This window comes from Talpa occidentalis, unplaced genomic scaffold (genome assembly GCF_014898055.3).
Source record: "Talpa occidentalis isolate TD23 unplaced genomic scaffold, MPIMG_talOcc4v2.1 talOcc4.3, whole genome shotgun sequence".
Lineage (NCBI taxonomy): Eukaryota > Metazoa > Chordata > Mammalia > Eulipotyphla > Talpidae > Talpa > Talpa occidentalis.
This window is the reverse complement of record NW_023603184.1, coordinates 147,747,644-147,768,932: the sequence shown is the minus strand read 5'-3', so window position 1 is coordinate 147,768,932 and position 21,289 is coordinate 147,747,644. Positions and strand designations below refer to the sequence as shown.

At 43.9% G+C, this 21,289-nt stretch overlaps 1 protein-coding gene across 2 annotated transcripts in view; it reads right to left on the bottom strand.

Moving 5' to 3' along the window:
* Positions 1-2,689: 2,689 nt before the first annotated feature.
* The window catches only part of GIGYF2 (GRB10 interacting GYF protein 2), a 123,377-nt gene continuing 104,777 nt past the window's right edge, over positions 2,690-21,289 (bottom strand). For both annotated transcript variants that reach the window (XM_037524237.2, XM_054700170.1), the window contains 7 exons: positions 17,031-17,153; positions 14,204-14,425; positions 13,881-14,083; positions 12,581-12,735; positions 10,884-11,104; positions 8,419-8,566; positions 2,690-4,511 (listed from right to left, as the gene is read on the bottom strand). In XM_037524237.2, the coding sequence (XP_037380134.1) occupies positions 4,444-4,511; positions 8,419-8,566; positions 10,884-11,104; positions 12,581-12,735; positions 13,881-14,083; positions 14,204-14,425; positions 17,031-17,153 (1,140 nt within the window). In that variant the 3' untranslated portion in view covers positions 2,690-4,443. The remainder of the gene's footprint in view (positions 4,512-8,418; positions 8,567-10,883; positions 11,105-12,580; positions 12,736-13,880; positions 14,084-14,203; positions 14,426-17,030; positions 17,154-21,289) is intronic.

Sequence of the window (21,289 nt, the reverse complement as noted above, 5' to 3'; positions counted from 1 at the left end):
TTTCCCAAAAAAAGACCCTGGAATACCCAGCCTTCTTTGCACGTGTGCGTAGGTGCTGCTGTCTGTATATAGTTCTGTGTCTATATTCTGGCCATTAACACTTAAGATATAGGGTAGGGCTCCCCACAAAGCTCCTTAAAGGGAGCTGAGGTGGGAGGGTGCTCTTTTTGCCTTGCCCCACTCCTTCCTCCTGCCTTGAAATATGGGAGTGATGGCTGGCGCTTCAGCAGCCACACTGGGCCATGAGTGACCCTGAGGATGGACGCCACAGTCAGGATGGTGGGTAGGAGCCCAGAGCCCTGAGCACACGGCCCAGCAGACTGGACGGAACCCACGACCTCCGGGTTTCACTGGAGAAACCAACCAATTTGTTTAAGTCCTTTTCACTTTGTCTCCGGGTATCTGAATCCAGATGTAACACTGACCGAGGGCCGTTTTCAGGACCATTTCCCATGCTAGAGGAGGAATTCAAAGGAAAAAGCAGTTTGTTGCAAGGACACGACTCTGCGGTTACACGCACAGACCATGTGCTACATTTCAGGAGACACGTGGTCTTCAAGAAAGCGTCTGCTCCTTAGGCCAGGGGTCTGGAGAGAGCCTGGGTCCCTCGTGAGCGCCACCCCCACACTGTCATCACTTTGCCATCAGCAAAGGGGGAGGCAGTGCGTCTTAGGCCGAAGAACAGAAATCCGGGAAAGAGGCCGCTTCTTGTGCCCCCGCACCCACAGGCCGTGCCTTCCCCGTGGTGAGCCGGGGCCAGGCTCCTTTCTTCAGTTACAAAACCTTGTCACCAGTGATTCCCCGGAGGGAAACTCTCCTATTGGAGGCTCCAGTTTCCCAGTCCAGAACTGGCACGACAAGCTGGCACAGGCCCCAACGCTCAGGACACCCACAATAATCCATAGGCCGAACAGCCCGTGGCTGGCTGCTTCAAGTCTCCCAGGATCAACAGGACCCAGCGAGCACCACGGCTTCCCCAGGGCAGTCAAGCAGGGCAAATCCATGCTCCACAGCCGGGTCTTTTTCTTTTGGTGCAAGAAGCCCATCCACTCCGAGGCCACAGACCATGTGGGGTGCATCCTGGGCTGTCTCTGACTCTTTGTCTCTTTCCCATGGCAGCTGTTGACAAAAGTTTTACATCCCAGCTTGGAAGCACAGGCTAGAAAGAGCACTTCCATTTAATCAGTCACACACAAGACTTTTAATTTCTATTACTAATGCAAGGATGCATTAAAAAGTTTCATTTTCCTCACCTGATCAAGTGTGTATAAAATGACACACGCTACAGCGAATGTCATTTTGTTGTAACGATGTGAAAAACTGTGACCAACATTGAATGAAATAACAGTCACACATTTCTCTTAAAATTGCAGTTTCCAAGAACGTATCAGTGACATCAAATGTGGACCATATATATTTTCACAAAATGGCTGCGCTCAAAAATATTTAAAATAAGGTCAGAAGTAGCATTATCTACCGTGAAACTTACCATGGCCACAGCACTGCCCCCCCCACCGGGTGGCCTCAGCACTCCTTCCAGCAGGAGGGGCCTGTGTTCCCCACGCCAGCAATCTGACTGGGTCTACATTGCTTGGACAGAATACAGGGTCACAGAAAAGATAAAGTGATTTCTGAGTTTAGGTCAGAAAAGGGGATTCGGCCTTCGCCTGTTTTCTGGAGGAAGCCAACCCCACACGGCAGCGCACCCGCTCCGCAGCTGCCGTGCTGGAGAAGACCCGATGCTTCCAGCCACCAGCCCAGCTGGGCTCCCAGCTAAGTCAACGACACGAGCGCCGCCTTGGCCAACCCGAGCCTCCCTGAGGTCGCGTCCCCCCAGTACCTGAGCCACCTGGCTGGGCCCTCCCCGAGCTCCCGACTCACAAATTAGCGTCAAGCTGAAAGGGGCGTTGGCACTGAGAAGAGCGACGTGTTACGCAGCAAAAGGAACAGCAACAGGAACACCAACAACTTGGGGCAAGTCTTCCATCCTCAAGCTATCCTGTCTAGGCACATTATTTTAAATCTCTGAATTAAAACAACTGTAAACAAACCATGTACAAAATAAATACTTTAGAAGTGAGGGAGCGCTGAAATAATCTGGAAATGAGTTTATAGAACGGGCTAGGAACACGGCGGCTGGACGTGAACGAGCGGGCAGATGAGGTGGTGAGCGGCACAGGAGCAGCCAGACATTCCCAGCAGAGTGGTTCCTTGCCACCAAGTGGGAAATTCCCCAGGCAGAAGCCAGCCTCTGCTTCAGCAAACTGGAATGTTCCACAACTAAAATGACTTTGCTCCCTCTAATCTGCTTACCACACTCCCAAACGCTTGTGTATTCATTTTTTATGCATTTCCCCGGAACAAGCACGCCGTAGTCTAGTCTGGAAGGTGTGGGCAGGCTCTGGAGGGGCACGGTCTGGGCGTATGGCTGTGGCGTGAGGGCAGTGGACAAGCCACAGGTCAGCAGAAAGGAACAGGCAAAGGAAGAAAGACATCTGGTCAGACGTACCCATGTTTATGTTGACCTCTACGCTCTCAAATACACAAGCCGGCGTCCCACAGCCTGGCAGAGAAAGCCGCGCTGCCCCCCCACCCCCCCACCGGCGCTTGCGTGGCAGGAGTGTTTCCACAGAGCCAAGAGAACCATTTAGTGCAAAACTCAGCCTTGACAGAGTTGAGTACAGAGGTGCACTCAGACCACCACCAGGTTTTATTTAAGTTCTTTTTATTTTCCTCCACACTGGCAAAATTTCCAAGGGAGATTAAAGTTTTGTAAACATTTTAACTATCCCTCTTGCCCACCCCCCACTTTTGAATTTACAAAGCAAAGGAGAGCAGGAGTCCCAATTTTTAATGGTTCCCATCTCCTCATGCTATTTGATCCAAAAACTATATACACGTTGATAGCAGTCTCTGTATAGTTATTGTACATGTTTAGGAGGGAGGCAGGAAGGGACAGGGAGAATGCTGATCCAAAGAGTAAAAACAGAAACCAAATATAGCCGTCCACACTCACACTGCTCTCGGAGCAGCGCCAGCCTTCTCCAGGCAATGACAAGGAAGAAGGGGCAGAGTCTGCCTAGGAGGCCCCTGGCCCCAGCACTTCCTGCACGGGGATGGCTGCCCAATGGCTCCAGACCAGAGTGATTGGCACTCCAGGCGCTGTTCTGTGGGGGCTGGTGAAGGGAGGGAGGGGATCTGTTTATAAATAGGGCTTGAATACATTTCTATTTGAAGTGAAGGGGTAGTGCTGAGGCCACTAGAAGCCAGAGGCAGGCTTCTCTCTCCCGTCCTTCCCATCCCACCATCCCACTGCTTTCTCCTGTATAGTGGTTCCATGGATGAAGAAGGTCTTAGAGATGGTGAGGTTTTATATGTTCTCTTTTCAGGAAAGGCAAGCAAACTTCCATTCTGGAATCTTTAAACAAAACCTTTTCAGGGCCACAGCAACACACACACACAATGCTCTGAGGAACCAGATGAAATTCTGGGCTTTTATCAGAAGCAAAAGTTTATCCCTATCCAAAATGAAATTATACAAATTCATACATATGGTAAAGATCCTAGCTGCCTCTTAAACGAGACAAATTTTCAGCAGAAAGGCCCAAAACAAACTGGTCCTAGTCCTCTGAAGTAAAAATATTTATGGGAAAAAGCAGTTTTTGTAAGAAAGAAAAATCAAGAGTAAGTCCCTCTCCCAGGCCACAGGGTTTCCTTTGTCCAATCAGGCTGGAGATTGCCAGGGATACGTCAGCTTGCTTGACCGTCACTACCTACTGAAGGAGAGCACAATCCTTTCTCTGAAAGGATGCTCAGAAAGAACAGGCCAGGGCGTGTACATCAACCAATCCGATCTAAACCCGCCCCACTCAGGGCCTCTGATGCAACCCCAAAGTTAGCAGTGGCATGCACCTCCGGAGGGGAGGGTTCTGACTGTCTCTGCTGGACACTCCAGGCACCGTCCCTGGGCGTTTTGCAGCTGGCCGATGTCTATTACCATTAACTCTCTTCATGATTGCACCAGTTAGACCCCTGGCCCTTAAGTGGGGTATGTGGGGGGAAAGAAGAATTTTTTAAAAAGAAAGAAAAAAGTGACAAGAGAAAGTAAATTGCTATTGGCAGATCCCAACACACTTTCTGGAGATAGCAGATGAAATCACGGCACAGTAAACACGTGCTGCCCAAAATCAGCTTGTTGGGGAGTAAGCCCAACTGCCACCCCCAAGACACAGGGTCTGGTCCACTCATCTACGGTCTGAGATGTTCACCAGCCAAATGGTCTAAAGGATCTTGGACACAAAGGGCTAGAAGAAAAAGCCTGAGATGATGGTTCTGTGATTTGTTGCAGAGTGACAAGAGAGGAAATGGTGAGTAAGTGTTGTGTCCGAAGTGGAGACTCCATGGTCAGCAGAGGAGAGGGAGGGCCAGTCCACCGGAGGGTGCTCAGTAGTCATCCAAAGTCTCGATTTCACCCATATTGAGCCGTTCTGACGAAGCGTTGACCGAAAACCCTGCAGGGAAAGATTGGCAATGAGTCACCACGTGCAGACGGCCACGCAGCTCCAACGCCAGGCACGTCTCTGGCTTTGGGGCATGTCACAGGGGCACTAAAGGGAGGGACAAAAAAGAAGGATAAAGGTCAGAGCAGTGATTTTCTGCCCTTTTTTATTGTTATTTGCTTTGGTTCTCAGGGTTCTGGTGTGATTTAATTAGGAGGTGGGGGTGAAAAACCTTCCCTCAGCTACTTAAAAATGGACTGAAAACCATCACCTTACAGAACCCTGACAGGAACCTAGGTCTAAGTGTGTGTTCAGGCCAGACCTGGTGGGCCCAGGGGGAAAGTTCTTCGGAAGGGATACCTTCAAAGAAAGGAGGGTTGGGGGAGAACAGAACATCAAGCATCAAATACTTTGTAACTACCTGAGCACATGACTGCGGAGTCTCAGTGGGAGTAACACTAAGTCAGTTCCACTCACTATTGGGAATACATGCCCCTCCCCACTGCATCAAAAACTATGAAAGCTCTGGCCAAAGCTTTTGCTCTTCAGGAGTAGGCGGTCTCAGGTCTCCCCATTACAAGACCCATAGATCCTTCGATGTTCTATCACCCAGTAGACAGCATAAAAAGATTAAATTATTTTAGTAGACTGAGATGCAAAGGGTAGGGTTCCAGTTAACCAAAATGGAATCTGTTCTAGCAAAAGCAGCACTAACTTTTCCAATGTCAGCAGCAAGCAGTGCTCACAACTACCTACCATTAGCCACATGGGTGGAATTTTTCAGTGAAGGCCATAATCAGAGACTGATTAAAAAAATGAAAATATTAATAGTGCCTCTTTTTGGAAGTTACTCCCCAAAAACTTTCAGTTCATCCATCTTAAATAAAATCTCAAACTGTTTTAGCTGCTATTGGAGTGTCAAAAAAGGAAACAGGCAATACTTGCCAGTCTAACAGGGGATATTGATATTATTTGAGTTTTCTGTCCCTTCCTTTTTGTTCTTTAATTTTCAATTTTCAAATACATATTTTAAAGGTACCAATAATAAGCAAAAATATTTTACATAATAAAAACAAGTTAATTATATTCTTGACTAAAAAAAACCATGATCTGAAAAAGAAATATGCCTATTTGTTAAGGGAGCTGTGGTACAAGCCGCTTCCAAGGCCTAAATATTGGAAGAGGTGAGAGCTCCAAACCCCAACCTGAATTCTACCCATCATCTGTGTTTCCATAATCCACAACGTTCTTCCCTTAAAAATAATGAAAGGCTTAGTGTTCATTTTAAAATAACGGTTTAATTATGTAAATATAAAAACCTAAAGACCAAAAAGATCTATGAAAAGAGCCATTACTCTATCCTGAGACAGGTTTTATTTTCACTTCACAAATATCTCAACAACAGACTAAGTGTGACAAAAACAGTGAGTTGTTTTTAATAGAAGTAGAAATTAATAAAAACAAACTACATTAATTTTAATCAGGCAAAGACAGGAATGAAAAACCTGGGGCAAAAAATTAATTACTCATAATGTTGATTCCTGAGCTAAACTTTCAGCAGACGTAGTCTTACTTACCTGTCTTTAAAAAATTAAGGGGTGGGGTGGGGCGCACAAGGGAACATTCTGGGGCAACAAGAAGCCCGAAACTTTGCAAAAGAAAACGGAAGCCCCCACAGACGCAGCTTGTCTGGTTCAGAACAACGGACCGTCTCTCTGAAGGCCTGAGAGGCCGCTCGTGCCAGGGGAGCGTGCTGGGGAGATGCCCTGAGCACACTTCTCAACCGCAAGGCCAGGAGGGGGTCACGGTGGCAGCTGCAAAGGCTGCAGGGAGACACCAGTGTCCAGGGGAAGGTATAATTGTCAAAATGAGGCTGGGCTCCCTCTTGAGAGTTTGTTTTAGAACCAAAGTCCTCCTCTGATCAAGCACTGTTTTTCAAATGATACCTTTGGGTCAAACCAGAAACAGTTTTCCCATCCTGTACACATTAACTCCTAACTGATGGGTATCTTTAATTTTTTTCAATCTGCAAATCAAAAAGGCCTATAGATTAAAACTAATAAGTAAATAAGTAGGTAAGATGCAGACACAAGCACAAGAGGAAGGTTTAGCTGACAAGTAATTTTCATTAAATTGTCTAAGAGCCCACCCATGTGAGTTTCTTCAATATATTGTTGAACAGTTTTACTTACCCTCTATTTATTATTTTTCTTGCCTTTCAAGATGTTTTCTTTAAACTCCATTCCTAGAATAACCTATCTCTCGTTGCCCTGACAGGGGATTTTAGGTCCCTTCCTTTCTTAGCTCTGTAATAGGAGATGGAGTCCGATCAAATCCTGAATGCAGAGAGCTTCACCTCATGTCAAAGGATGCGTCTTCCCTGACAGCCTACCTACAACTAGAATTTAAGGAACATTTTAAAATCTATAGTCACCTATTTTTGCCAAAATGGATCCAATTTTTTGACCGTTTCATCCATCCTTAACATAAACTTCCGAGACAGGCAGAAGGAAACAATTCACAATTCAACAGTTCTGTGTTCCCAAAGCTCGTGTTCAAGCTCCAGCCCCACAGGGCAATCCTCCAAGCTAAGGTTTTATTACAGACCCTTTGTTCTCCCCCAGACAGGAGGCCTCTGAAGCAAGCCTGAAGCCTCCACAGGCGGCCTCAGGCTCCAACCCACCCCTGTGCCATCAGCTCTTTCATGTGAGTCTCCTCTGACGCCTCCACTGCTCGCACCCCACCAACCTAGCATGGGCACGGCCGCACGATGGCTCCGCTCCGTTCTCCAGAGCTCATCATGGTAGCAGAGGCCAACGCTACCCACACTCCAGCCATGTCCAGCCAACTTTATCTCCTCAATTTCTGAAGTTCATCTAACTCCTCCCCACCTCCACCACTAAAGCTCTACTCCAGGCCACCAGTATCTTTCACCTGGTCTATGCTGTGCTCCCAAGTGGTCGGCCTCCTGAGTGGGCCAATGCCCCACTTGCCATCTTTGCCAGTATAATCATTCTATGCCAGACAGCTGGTTTTACAACAGCCTATGGCACATCCACAAATAAGACAATTTTAATTTTATCATTGTCTGTGAGGCTACTAGGCCAATTTAAGAAATACATGCAAACCATCAGCTTTACAAATGCTATTTACTATCTAGAAACACCATTCCCAATCCTTCTAGTCAGTCTATCCAAACCCCAATTCAGGTGTCCCCTTTTCTATGAAGCTGCTTATCATGAAGACAATGGTCCTCAATGCTGAACAAAAAGGGCTGGTGAAGCAGAAGAATGGAAAGCAAACAGGCCTGCTCTGAAATCCCAGCCTACTGCTGAGCAGCAATGTGACTCTAGAAAATGTTCTAAACCCTGTACGCCTTGGTTTACTCACTAGTAAAACTGGAACAACTAACGTAGAGTAAAACCGGGACAACTAATGTGGAGTAACACTGGAACAACTAATGTAGAGTAATCCTAAGAATCACATGATACACACAGTGGCTATCAGTTAGTATTGGTTCTTTTCATTCCACACCTGATTGGATTTTTGGTCTGCTTCCACACATACCAACATTCAGTATTTTACACAACTTTTACTATTCTCCCTTAGCATTATCTTCCAACAAAACTGAAAGGTCTGCCAGGGACATTCATACTAATATGAAACAAGGACTTAAAATTTAAAACGCCATCAGTAGTAGTTGTTACTTTTCTTACTCCCTATAGCACATGGAGCTCAGCTCTTGTAGTGAGATGCCTAGTAAACACCAACTACTTATTTTTAATTGGTTAAAGAGACTGACGTTGTATCAGAAATATTTCCCTTTATGAAAAACATCCCACTATGGGGCTTACATGATGAACAACTGCTGTAGTCTGCACTCCGCCCCTCCCAGCCATGACTGCAGGCCTATACCCACCTAGTAAACTGGGATCTGCTCGGACCATCTTCTGCTTTTTCTTCTTCTTCCCACTTTGCACGGCCTCAAAGTTGGATTGTTGGTTGTTGCTTTGATTGGTCTGAAATACTGAATGGAGTGCACTGTGGTTCATACCCCACACAGAGTCCTGTGAAACAAGATGGCGCAACTGAGGTCACACATGGATAGCGGCCTGGCCCAGCCTAAGTAAACGGTTGAACGGTTAATGTGCCCTTACCTTATTGATGTCTTTAAAAACAGCAAGCCTATCAGGACCCTGGTAATAGTGAAACTAAGGCAGCCACCAAGCTACCACTCCCCACCCCCAACCCCTGCCACCTGCTCAGAAGCCCTATTTCAGCTCTGTGCCTCCACAGGGACTGTCTGCACTGTGGTGCAGCATGGTTGCCAATGCTGCTCTGGCACACACGTCTGTACCAGCCACTAGGAATTTAAATACACTTAAAGTCTTCATTAATGGCTCTGCTCAGGGTCAGTACCTGATGAGGTGAAAAGTGGCTGAAAAGTGAATGAATGAATGCTTACGGGCTTTACTTAGAAGTCTAATGATGTTTGTTTGGGCCAGCATATGCCACAGGAACTTAACTGTTGTTTATCTCAATTAGCCTATGGTAAAACTGGCTTCATTATGTTATTTCACTGACAGTCAGCTTCCAAGAGCCCATCAAGGACATTAAGTTTGAACTTCCTATACAGCAAATAATCACAAATTGACCTCTGTGTCCTGACAGTTTACACTGCTTGCCTACCCAAAGCAGACGAGTCCTCTGGGCCCCAGGACAGGGAGGACAGGCTGCACACTATCTAGCAGCACATCACCAAATAAATGTACTTTATTCCTAGCTGCGATCTCGGAAGGGATGTGGTGCCAAAATATTAGCCAGACAACTTCTACTGAATGCTTAAGCAATGAGCCCACCAACCATTCATGCTAATTCTATGAGCGAGTTGAAGGCTGGGGACGGGCAGCAGGAGGAGTGGAGAAAGCGCTGTGGAAGGACGTCAAGCCACCCACAAGCATGCACACATGTGCACACCCCTCCTCCTTTCCATTTCTGCACAGAGATGGCCACTTTACAAATACTGAGAGGCTTCTGCATTGCTCTATGATGTCTACTCTTTTGAACCCGTAAAGCATTTTTTCTAAAAAAATCTTCATGTTTTCATCTTTCACGCTGCTCATTTGGTCCTTAGCCCATCTACACAAATGGATTTTAAATGCCACCTGTACACGTCACCATATCTAACATATCCCAGAAGCATTACCTATACCAACATTCTCTCTCCCTGATACACAAATTATGGGATTAAAGAGCACGGATATTCTGAAGCTTCTCCATGAGCCGTGCCAAACTGTCTTTCAGAAAACTTGCACAATCAAGCCTTGTTATTCCCAGATTCCATGTGTGCAAACTCACTCACTTGCTAGGTTTATTCGTAGGCCCCAAATCAATACCTGCAGTGCGCTAGTCACTCTGGACCTTCATGTGTATTGATGGCGAGAAGGGTAGCTGAGGGAGAACAGTCAATACTCTACCTTCTTGCCTCAGCTCTCATGGTGCAAACCACCATCTTTTTGAGTTTTTGAGTTACTATGATGTCTTCCACATTTTTGTGCCTTTTGGGGGTGATTTCACTGGCCCAAGAATTAAGGTGGTCTATTGTTCCTAAGCACAAAAGGCTGAAATCTACTTTACGGGGAAAATGTGTGTTGGGTAAGTTTCACTTTATGGAGGAAACACAAGTGTTGGGATTACAGTATTGCTGCACATGAATTCAATATACCAAAGAAACACATCCTTAAATAGAAACACACATAAAACAAGATTACATGTTGATCGGCTTAAAAAATATTGTAAGAGAGGGCCCTTTCACTCTCACAGGACCCTTAGGGTCACACATAGGACCCTAACCCTTTATTTTCCCAAGGAGCAATGGTTGAGTATTTGCTGATTCAGTGTTTGCTGGTGGTAACTTTATAGAACATTAACTACTGAAAATGACCAGAACTGATGGTGTTCATTCCCATCAACAGCAGATGAAATGCCTGGCATGCGGTGGTGCTATCAGCACTGGGTGCAGTGGGTGCAGAGGTTCCTGAGCAATGGAGCACTGGAGACTTAATAGCTTCTAACTATTCAAAACTAGATTTATGGGTCTGGAGCCAACCTGACATTTACAATTTGACTGAGGCAATATACGAACCAAGAAAGACAGGTCTGGTGTGCCTACAGGAATGAGTAGCTGCATCTGCTACTTGGAAAATTCACGAAGGTCTCTGGATATATAATGTGAAAACAGCAAATCTACCACATTATTAAGCAGCTCTAGTCATCTAATATACAAAAATGGTACCTCTGCTTTAACTTGCATTTTTCTGGCTGCCCTCCATTTCAAGGTATTAAAGCTCAGAGGGGCGCTGCACTCACTCTGGTGCCTCATACCTGCTGCTGCTGTTGCTGCTGTTGCTGCTGTTGCTGCTGCTGCTGCTGCTGTTGCTGCTGCTGCTGCTGCTGCCTCTGGCTGACTTTCTGTTTGGCACGGCGCTCGAGGAACTGCTTGGCAAACTCCTTGGCCTCAGAGGTATCCCCTAAATAGGCCCTAATATAATCATGGACCTCATAAGGAGATTCTACTTCTTTCAGGAAAGAAACAAATGTGGGAACTGCAGGGAGAAGACATAAAGAAACAATGAAATCACAACCAAAAACCAGTTTCAGTTTTTAATATACTGCCACACCTAATACAGATATTAGTGATGAAATGTGAAAGGTATACAGCTATTGTGCTAAAAATTCTTTAAACTAATGTGTAGAAATGAAAAATCCCACTACAACTGTAATGCCCAAAAAACTGAAAGCCTAGGGTCTGACACAGATAGATCACGCGTGTTTATTTTCACTAATTGTTATGTTGGTAGAAACTAAATGTTATGTTAATTGAAAAAAAAAATTGCTTGCCCAAGACAGAAGTAATTAGGGGAATCATTCTTTCTTTTCCTAAGTTCAACCAGTATTTATTAAGTGTTAGGATACTGATGATACAGTCATACTCTTCTGGAACTTTCACTTCACTGAAATATTGCATGTTTAGAAATCAAATGAAGCATGCAAGCAGTGTGGTATAGGAGAAAAGCAAAAGTATCAGAGTTAGACAGACATGGGTTTAGAACCTGACTCTGAAATTTGCTGGCTGTGTGACCTTGATGAGTTACTTAACCATTCTGAGCCTCCATTCCCTAATTTATAAAATGGGTATAATATCACATACATAGTAAAGGCATCTTGATTACTTTTACTAATGCGAAAATAAAAGTAACTGTGATAACATGTTAATCCCTAAAAGTGCCTAGCACATGGTATATGCTTAATGGATGGTAGTTATCACTATTATTTCTATTGTTTTCTCTGGCTCTTTCAGACCAGGTACTGTTGCAATGCTGCAAAGGAATCCTTCAATTCATTCACTGCTCTGTTTTCAAAAGATCCTTGGTTTTAAATGAGACATCAGAGGGGGACTAGTTCAACTCAGCCTATCAGTTAGGGGGACCCCTCCCATGCCAACCTGACCAGTCTCTATTCAGTATTTGGGGATGGGTTCACTCCTCACTAGGCAGCTAATTCCCTTTGTGAACAACTAACGACTGATGTTACACGGCACTGAAAATGTACACTTCTATAGTCCTAATTTCATCCTAATTTTATGCTGCCACTTGATTTCTACCCCTGCCCCAAAGGCAGGAAGGGGAAGATCTCACATCACCTCAGGCTTCTCTAGCCCAAGCTGACCTTTGGCCCCACCATGATAACTGCCACCTTCCTTTGGACTTTGTCCAGCTAGCAATGTCCCCCCCCCAAATGAGCAGCATGGAACTATGAACTCCTCTGTCCTGTGCATCGTAGGACAGCCTGCATAGTATTTACTTTCAGCAACTACTGATAACCTGCTGGAGTACAGTATTACAGGACTTTTTTCACAAGCAATACCACGATCCTAAGGAGTCAAGTTCTTATGGTTGCTGAGGGACTTGACCTCCCTAAGATTTCACCTCCTAAGGATTGCCCCATCAATCCAATTTGCCAGCCTCTTTGTGGGTCCTGCTCTGCCATTCCACATGCTGGGTTCCCTCCCCAATTCTTACCATCCAAGTTATTTGCCGTATTAAGGGCATGAAGCATCTGTTCACACCACTGGGTAAATCCATCTTGGGCTTTATTTACTCCCTGAAAGAGCTTCAGCAACTTTTCTTCTTCTTCTACTTTCTTATTCTGCCGGTTAGACACACCTACAGATTTACTAAAGCAAAACAATAGGGCGATATTATATTCCCAGAAACTGTTACTATATGATTATACTAAAACACCATAAAGAGATAACGTCTTGGTAACACTGGATGGTTGTCCAATAATCCAATGCTTGGCTCCAAAAAAGAAAAAAAAAAAAATTCAAATATTTGGATTTAAGAGATTATTCAATATCCCCTTAAAACCTAGCCTCAGCTAAGACATTCCGGTTCTGAATACAGGGCTTCTTTTCAGAGAAGTGATTCAATTCTTCCTATATGTCCTTCAGTAAGTTTTAAAATTTTGCTAAGCCTCAGTTTCCTCATCTGTAAAATGGTACTCATACGTCTTTGAGTAACAAAGAGTAACACTATTGTGCACAAAGGCCTAGGACACAGTGCCTGGCAAAGGTGCTCCATAAACTGACAGGCACTTAGAGTCCTACTCATAATCTACTTGGCCCTCAATCAAGAAGAAACAATCTGACAACACTACCATTTATTAAGTAAATGACTATGTGCCAGGCACTTTTACTAACTACTTCACGCATATTTATTTACTCTTTACAACCACACCCATGAAGCTGTTGTCATCTTCATTTTACAGATGAGGGAACTGAGGCTCAAAGAGGTTCCCTCTTGCCCAAGGTCACACAGCTAATAAGTGGTAGTGCTGGGAATTGTGTTCAAATGTTTAACACTAAAACCCATGCTCATTCAACAACACTGTATACTGAGGAAAGAAAGATGAAGGTGAAATGCAATTTATCATAAAAATAAATAGGCTTAAGGCCATTACAGAGGTGTTTATAATACTCATTAGAGTATAAAGTAACTTATAAATTCAGGAACAAGTGCTAAGATCTAAGGACTTCCTTAGAGAAATGTTCAACAACAGACACATACTATCCCTAGTATTTACTAAGTGGTCACAGTGTGACAGGCAAGGAGAGGTGCCGAGCAAGAGATGCCCCAGTAACGATACAGATGTGTTTCCACAGGGAAGAAATCAATCGCCAAACTGTGACTTCATGTGCTTAAACACAGATAAAAATAAACAAGCACCAAACCTCTTTCCTTCCCTGACTGCCCACTATCCAAATATCCCTTTCCCCCAACCCACCAAGGAGCATAAGGTTTAATCATCTTTGAACCCTACCTGAGACTGGCGTTGTTTTTATTTTTATTTGTTGAATTCCTAGGTCCCACCTCTTTCGCTGCATCATCCCAGAATCCCATGTTGGAATTTTTAGTGTCAGCATTACTCCAGATACTGACTAGGTCAGATGCCCACTGGTTGGGGGGACCAGTATTTATAGAGCCCCAAACTGAATTCCCAATGCTGGTGTGCAGGTTGGAATGCTGTTAAAGAAAAAGAAACAAATGATCAGGGTTAATAGTACTAAAAAGGTAAAAAGAGCCAAGTCAGAAAACAACTCAGAAGAGCAGTGCGCCAGCGAGGACGCAAGAGAGGACGCCCACCGCATTACTCCGGGCTCTGCTTGGCTGCTGGTGCTGCTGCTGGTGCTGCTGCTGCTGCTGCTGCTGCTTCTGCATTTGCCTGGCTTCTTCCTGTTGTATCTCCAGAAGGGATTTTGTAGTACCTGCGGGTTTGCTGACATTCCCCCAACCTGAGAGTTTCTGCTGCTGCTGCTGCTGCTGCTGCTGGAGAGCCTTCATCAATTCCCTTTGCTGGCGCCTTTGCTGGTGCACAGAAACAGAAGCTAACTCAGACTCTGGTTTTTAAGACAACAGTTAGCAGTATCTAGTATACGAAATAGAATACAAATAACACAGTACATGTCTATAAAATTAAATACTTGACAGGGTTAACTCCTTTGCTGCAGAGAAAGATACATGTATCTGCCACAGGGACTAAGAAAAGAATAAAAAGACAGAGAATTAAGTCTTTAAAATTAAGCAGGGCTCTTGGGTAAACACAGAAATGATGCATAAACATATATGTGTTTACTTCCGAAAACCTTACCAAAATAACAGAATACAGATAAACCCAGTAAGGACAAAGAAAGCAGATTTTAATAGTTAGAAAGCAGACAAATGCTAACAGGAAAATGTAACAGACCCAGTAAGTTGAAACCTAAAAAAAGGAAGCTCAGAAACAGGCAAATTCATACAGAAAGTTTAGGTATTAAGGTGTGAGGACCTCAGGCAGAAGTCAAGCAGCTGTTAAGTCTACAAAAATCAGCAGTAAGATCCCAGACTGCCTCGCTCCCCCCAGGCAGCTGAGTGGCTCTCTCTCCCTCTCCCCAGCAGAAAACTCAATCTTTCTTCTTTAGAAAAGGTGAATCAGACTGGTGGGCTACTCTATGGGGAGGCTACTTTAGCACATGAGAATACAGACACCAACTAATGGGGGACTCTCCCTACGGCCCAGCCAGCCAGAGACTGCTGCGTCCAGTCCACCACAGTGCTGCATATACCAGAACCCCCAATCAGCTGTTTAGCGCCTGAATTCTAAATATGAACAGAGTCCGGGGATCCATAAACACTGGGCATAAGGTTCTAAGATGGAAGCCAAAGACCAAATCAAACGAACAAAATACAGTGGAAAGAGGGAAAGCGGGAGCTAGCTTTTTTAAAAAAGTTATTAGTAAGTAGTTATTAGGATGGCAGCTTTCAATGAAAGAGTAAGAGGCTACATAAGAATACACTCTGAGAACAAGGTAAGGACTCAGAGAAATTTAACACAGTATACATAAAAATTCAACAGAAGGACTGAAAGGCCAAGATTGAGGAAATACCCCGTACCAAAATGAAATGAAAAGACAAATGGAAAACAGCAGCGAAAGTATGAGAAAACCTAAGTCAGTCCAGAAGGGCAACGAGAGACAGCAGTTTGGGAAAGAAGAAGCAGCTGCGCAGCGGCCACCCCCCAGCCCCGCGCTGCGAGGGCGAGGGACAGAGCGAGAGAATGAAACAAAATGAACAAAACGATCTTCGGTTCCCTACACGGGAAATGTCTACTGAGTGGCATTTTGTACCTTTTGAAGAGTACAAGAAGACTTAACAATACTTCAAAGAAAATGAATCAAATGAAAACACAATGAGGTGATGACTAACTCCCAACAGACGAAAGTGATGGAAGATCTGTGATTCCAACCCTGAGGACAGGAATTTGGTACCTCATTCAACGGATACCAAAATTATTGGAACAATTACTAGCTTTGAAGGTAGAAGATACACTCTGTTTTGCATCAATTTGTTGATAACCTTTTAGAAAATTTACTTCAGCACGTTTAGTCTCTCTTTTTTAAAGAGAGAGAAAAAAAGGACAATTTTTAAGGCGAAGAGACTTTTTATCCCACTGGTGAATATGTACAGACAACTCCCACTTCTCTGTGTATACTCATGGCTGTCAGTGACCCATACCACCCAGATCCAAAAACATTCTCTAACAAATCAACTGCTCTGCTCAAGTCATATCCAGAGAAAGCTCTTTCAAGACTGCCACCTCATGCTCCTTCTCAGAAGGCACCCCTTAAAATCAGGTGATCACTCTCTACCTACCACTTTTACTCCCTTACTTTTTTTCTCTCTGGCGTTTACCTTCTAACATACCACACGTTTTACTTGATTTTTACTGTCTATCCCCTTTCAATCAGAGAATAAGTTGCAGGAAAGCTGGGTCTTTTGTCTGTTTGACACTCAGCTACCATTTCCAGCCTGTGAGTGAGCAGGCACTCAGCAAATGCATTGTGGGTGGGTGGGTGGATGGATGAACGTAGCAGCAATGGCACGCTGAACCAAACCACTTGACATAATCATTTTCTGCTGTTATGAGCTGTCGTCTTCCTTTCCACCCCTCTCTGACTCCGGTCTATCTTTTCTATCCAAATGATGACCTAAAGAATACAGACTACAAGCAGAGATACTTTATTTCTGTCATATTCTACATTTCGCGGAGCTAGCCAGAAACTTCAATATTCTCTAGAGAAAAATGTCTTCTGCATTCTAAAAATCAAATTTACAAAAGGGCATTTGCACAGAATTTGCCCACAATTTTGAAAGTCTCATGTACTTTTATTTGTGACTTATCCTCTCAAGAGCTACACTAAGAATGTTTAAGTAATTGAACATTATGTTCACCTTAATGTTGTTCCTATTAGATTCTTCACATTTGCTAGAGCGACCATATTACAGGCTAAAGAGTTTAATAATAATCACCCAATAGAGACACAACAGCAATTTGACAATTTTACTAACAATTTTACTAACCACTAATCCAAAATGCACAATGGATATTCTGGAATATCGTCTTACTAGAAGCATTTTCACTTCTAAAATTTACCTCTTCTCGAAGCTGCCGTTCTCGTTCCTCTTCTAGTTTTTGGATTTCAGCCAATGACAGCGTTGCCTGGGATTGACATGCTGTTGTATTGGACTGCTGGCCCCACGTTGAAGAAGAAGGAAGCTAACAAAACAGGAAGACAAAAGTGTTCATGAAGAAACGTGGAAAGAGAGAGCAATGTCTCGCACACAGCCAGAATATTCATGGCTCCTTCAACCCCGTTTACAACTTATAACTTAAATGTCTCTTTTTGAATCCTTGTACATACTATTCTCCCAGTCAGTTTGCTTCTTTTACATTTTTTATTATTACCCAAATCTAAGATTGTTTAAAAGAACTTAAAATACACACAATACACTTTTATTGGATCAACCATTTTGGAATTGCAAATTTGTTATATCTGGCATTGACATGTACACGAAAAATACAGGCATAAGAAGAAGTGAACAAAGAGTCACTAAATGCTTAACCCAAGGAGGCAATAAAGGAAATAGTATGCTGCTTTCCAATGAAAGAGTGAGTGAAGGAGACTTCTGAAGGGAGGGAGGTGGCACAGCTCCCCGAAGTCTTCTGTGCAAGGGAGTCATTTGTAACTGGACTGCAGTTTCTAGTCATCAGCACTAAGCTTTTCTAAATAAATAATTCTACTTTTTCTTTTCTCTTAAACTTACTGACTAACCTAGAATATAGTCTGGATTCTGAGCATTTTCATGCTCTCTGAAGCCTGGTTATTCTAAGAGCCTTCTTAAGTCTTCTAGGCCAAAAAAAATAGATACACTATAATTTTGAGATGTCTTATGGTTCTGAAAAATACATAAATAAAAATAGCAAGAAACCAAATCTAACTGGGCCTAAAATGTTTCACAAAAATAATACACGAACATGGATGAAAACAAAATGCCCAACAGACTAGTTCTTCAAATGAACTACAGTACTGAGTATATGATCTTTAACATTTTTTTTTAAAGATTTATTTATTTATTTATACAAACACTGGGTACAGTCAGAAGCGCGGGAGGGTGACAGAATTCACCAGAGCCAGAGCGGAAAACAGAGCAGGCAGAATGACGAAATACACTGCTGAGGGGAGCAGTGGGTGCGGCAGGAGAGGTCTGTGTGCCATGTGGGATCCTTACTGGCAGCTGGGGATCGAACCGGGCGGCCGGGGATCAAACTGGGGATCAAACAGTTGCTGCAGAAGCTGCGGGCAGCTTCGCAGACCAGCACTCCACCGCTGTGCCACCAGGGGAGGCCCATGATCTCTAACATTTTTGATCAACATGATAGGTAGAAGGGACAGTTCTCTCAAAATGCACCTATGTTGGAGTGGGGAAGGGGTGAAGCAGGAAGCTAAGAAAGATGGGGGGGAGTCTAAAGAGGCAAAGTTGAGCACTCTTTATCCACAGGAAAGAGTGCACTTGGAAGGTGCTATCTAGATCATATAAGGCAGCGGAGCGAGTTCAAATCTGCAGCATCACCAGAGACCTTATAAAAATGTACAGGCCACACCTCCACACTTGATGAGTCAGAAGAGGTAAAGGTGAAGTCAAAAAATTTGCATATTTGTGTAACTCCAATGCAGAAAATCAGCCATGAACTACCGATGCTGTCTAAAAATATCAGTGGATACACTACCCCACCGTGCTGCATCCCCCAGTGTCTCCAGCAGAGCCTCGGCCAGTACCAGGAACAGAAGAGCCACCTCCTGAAATGGCCTCTCCCTTCAGGCGCCTCGAGATCCTTCTCACTGCTTAGCCAAAGTACACTTCACTGTATTTTTTTCACTCATGATTCATGGATCTGCTCTCTGGAGTAATGCTGAACAAATCTAAGTCTTCTTCTTCACATGACAGACAAATGTCTGCAGATAGCTATCATTTTCCTTAAGTCTCATTTATACAAAGGAAATAATATCCCATTGCTCTGTCAACACTGCCCCAGGACATTTTCCAGTTCAGCCCACATCCTACACTGCCCACTCAGAGAACTGCAGTTTGTCAATCCTGCTCTTCAGTACAATCCTCTCCCCAATCAGAAGCAGACAGGAGTCTGGCTCATTCTGTGATCCCTAAATGCCTACTGCCCTCCCACTTCATCGGTTTAAAAAAAAAAAAAAAAAAAAGTAAAAATTACTCATTTTTCTCTGCCCTGAGATTGCTACCTCACTTTTCAACATAATTTTGAAAAGTGTTTCATTTCCAGTATGTCAGCATGAGGAACTCTATGGAACCACTCCCCGATAAAAATGGTGGACTTTTTTTCTAAATCACACAAAACCTCTGGAAATGCCCCTGAGTGTATGTAGCAGATGAGGAAGAATTTCTTCGAGAAAATCTAGAACTTGGTAGGACCAGAAAGTGTGGTACTTGCACCAAGACCCACTCTCACAAGCTCCTCACTCAGCCAGACAGAAATGCCAGAGGAGAAGAGACAAGAACACAGGGCTCCTCTCCCCACAACTGTCAATCAGTGACCTGGTTTCTAGGAAAAGACACAGGATCAGCATTCCTCATCCTGCTTCCAGTTACCTTTCCAAGTTCTAGGCAAGTACAACTGAGAAGTGGGGGGCTCTCTTCTTAGACCCAGCCCCCCACTCACGGGACAGAACTACTTTGCACAAGTGCTAGCACTAGGGTCTTGACAGCCTCTGCCCTCCTGGTTCCATGCCCCTGAGACCACTGCCCCTAAACCAAGGGCCAACTCCTAAAGCAAGAGTGTCATTCAGAAAAAAAGTACCCCACTGCCTCCAGCTTCAGAGCTATCATTCAGAGATTTTACCTGGGGGTGGGAGTTAGTGGGGAGGGAAGAAGAATGGAATATAGAGTTCCAGATCTCTTCCCAAAGGAACTGACTTCATATGCAAGACTGTAGAGAATGAGGAATTCAAGCATAGAGGTGCTTTCAAAAATACTTGTACTTTAGGAGGTTGGGCACAAGGCAAGTGGGAGAAGACTGATTAAATTCATTGCAGCAATAGATACAGGTCAAACTGTACATTGATACTTTGTCTCAATACCAGGGAAAGTGCCAGAAGGAGTACCCCTGGGTCAAAACTAATCTCAATCTCTCCAAAGTAGCCTGCATTTGAATGGTTCAGTCTGCCACAAAAGTTCTGCCCTAAGGTACTTTTGGGGGGTGGAAAAAAAAAAGAACAATCTGCTAGCAATTAGTGGAGTCAAACAGATGAATGTGGAAAAAGACAATCACAGTGAGTCCTGCCAAAAGCACCGTCATCCCAGCGATGGTGGGCAAACCCGATTCTGCTCTCCCAGAGGAGCAGCAGCAGAAGCGCCATGCTGTTGGGGAGGGTAGGAGAGAGTGGGGCTTCACTAAAAACAATCCAGCCAATCACAAAACAAATGATGATGGGGCAGATGGGGGGTGTGGGGAATCAGTACCCAGAGTTGGCAAATACATTTTTAAGTCTAGTTGACAATCAAAAAATGAGACATCTAAGAAATAAGAACATATGACCTATATGAGGAAAAACACTGCCAACAGAATATTGCCTATGAGAGTGGCCAGATGTCAGATTTAACAGGCATATCATGAGCATGGTCGGAGCCCTAAGGGGAACCAGCATTAAAACAGTAAGGAGATATGGTGGCGTTGCTGCATCAAGTAAAGTCTACCAATAAAGAGACAGAAATTATTTTTTAAAGGACCAAAAGAAAATCTTGGAGCTCAGAAGCACACTAACAGAAATAAGAGATTACCAGAGGAGCTCAAAAGTATATCTGAAATGTCAAAAGAAAAAGGTGGTGATTAACAGAGATCACACAACCCAAAGTAAAGAAAAAAAGAATCAAGACAAAGGCGGCCTTAGAGAAATAATAGATTCCATTTACCTACACACCAAAAAGTTCCACAGACTGTTGAATAGGATAAACACAGAGACCCACAAACATACACAATATGGCAAAAATGCTGAAAACCAAAAACAAGGAGAAAATCTTGAAAGCAGCAAGAGAAAAAACAAAATTGCCACTTCGAAGGAATCTCAATAAAATCAATAGTAAACTTCTCATCGGAAACAAGGGAAGAAAGAAGACAATGGGAGTAAGATATTCAAAGTCCGCAAAGAACAAAAACTGAACAACCAAGAATTCTATATTCAATAAATTTCTCAAAAGTAAAGGTGAAAGAGGGACACCATTACTCCTCTCAGAGAAATAGAAAGGAGTATAATGGAAAACTGTCTTTCAATCAGATGATGTACGTGAAAAGGACAGATTCCTGTAAAGATATAAACTACCTAA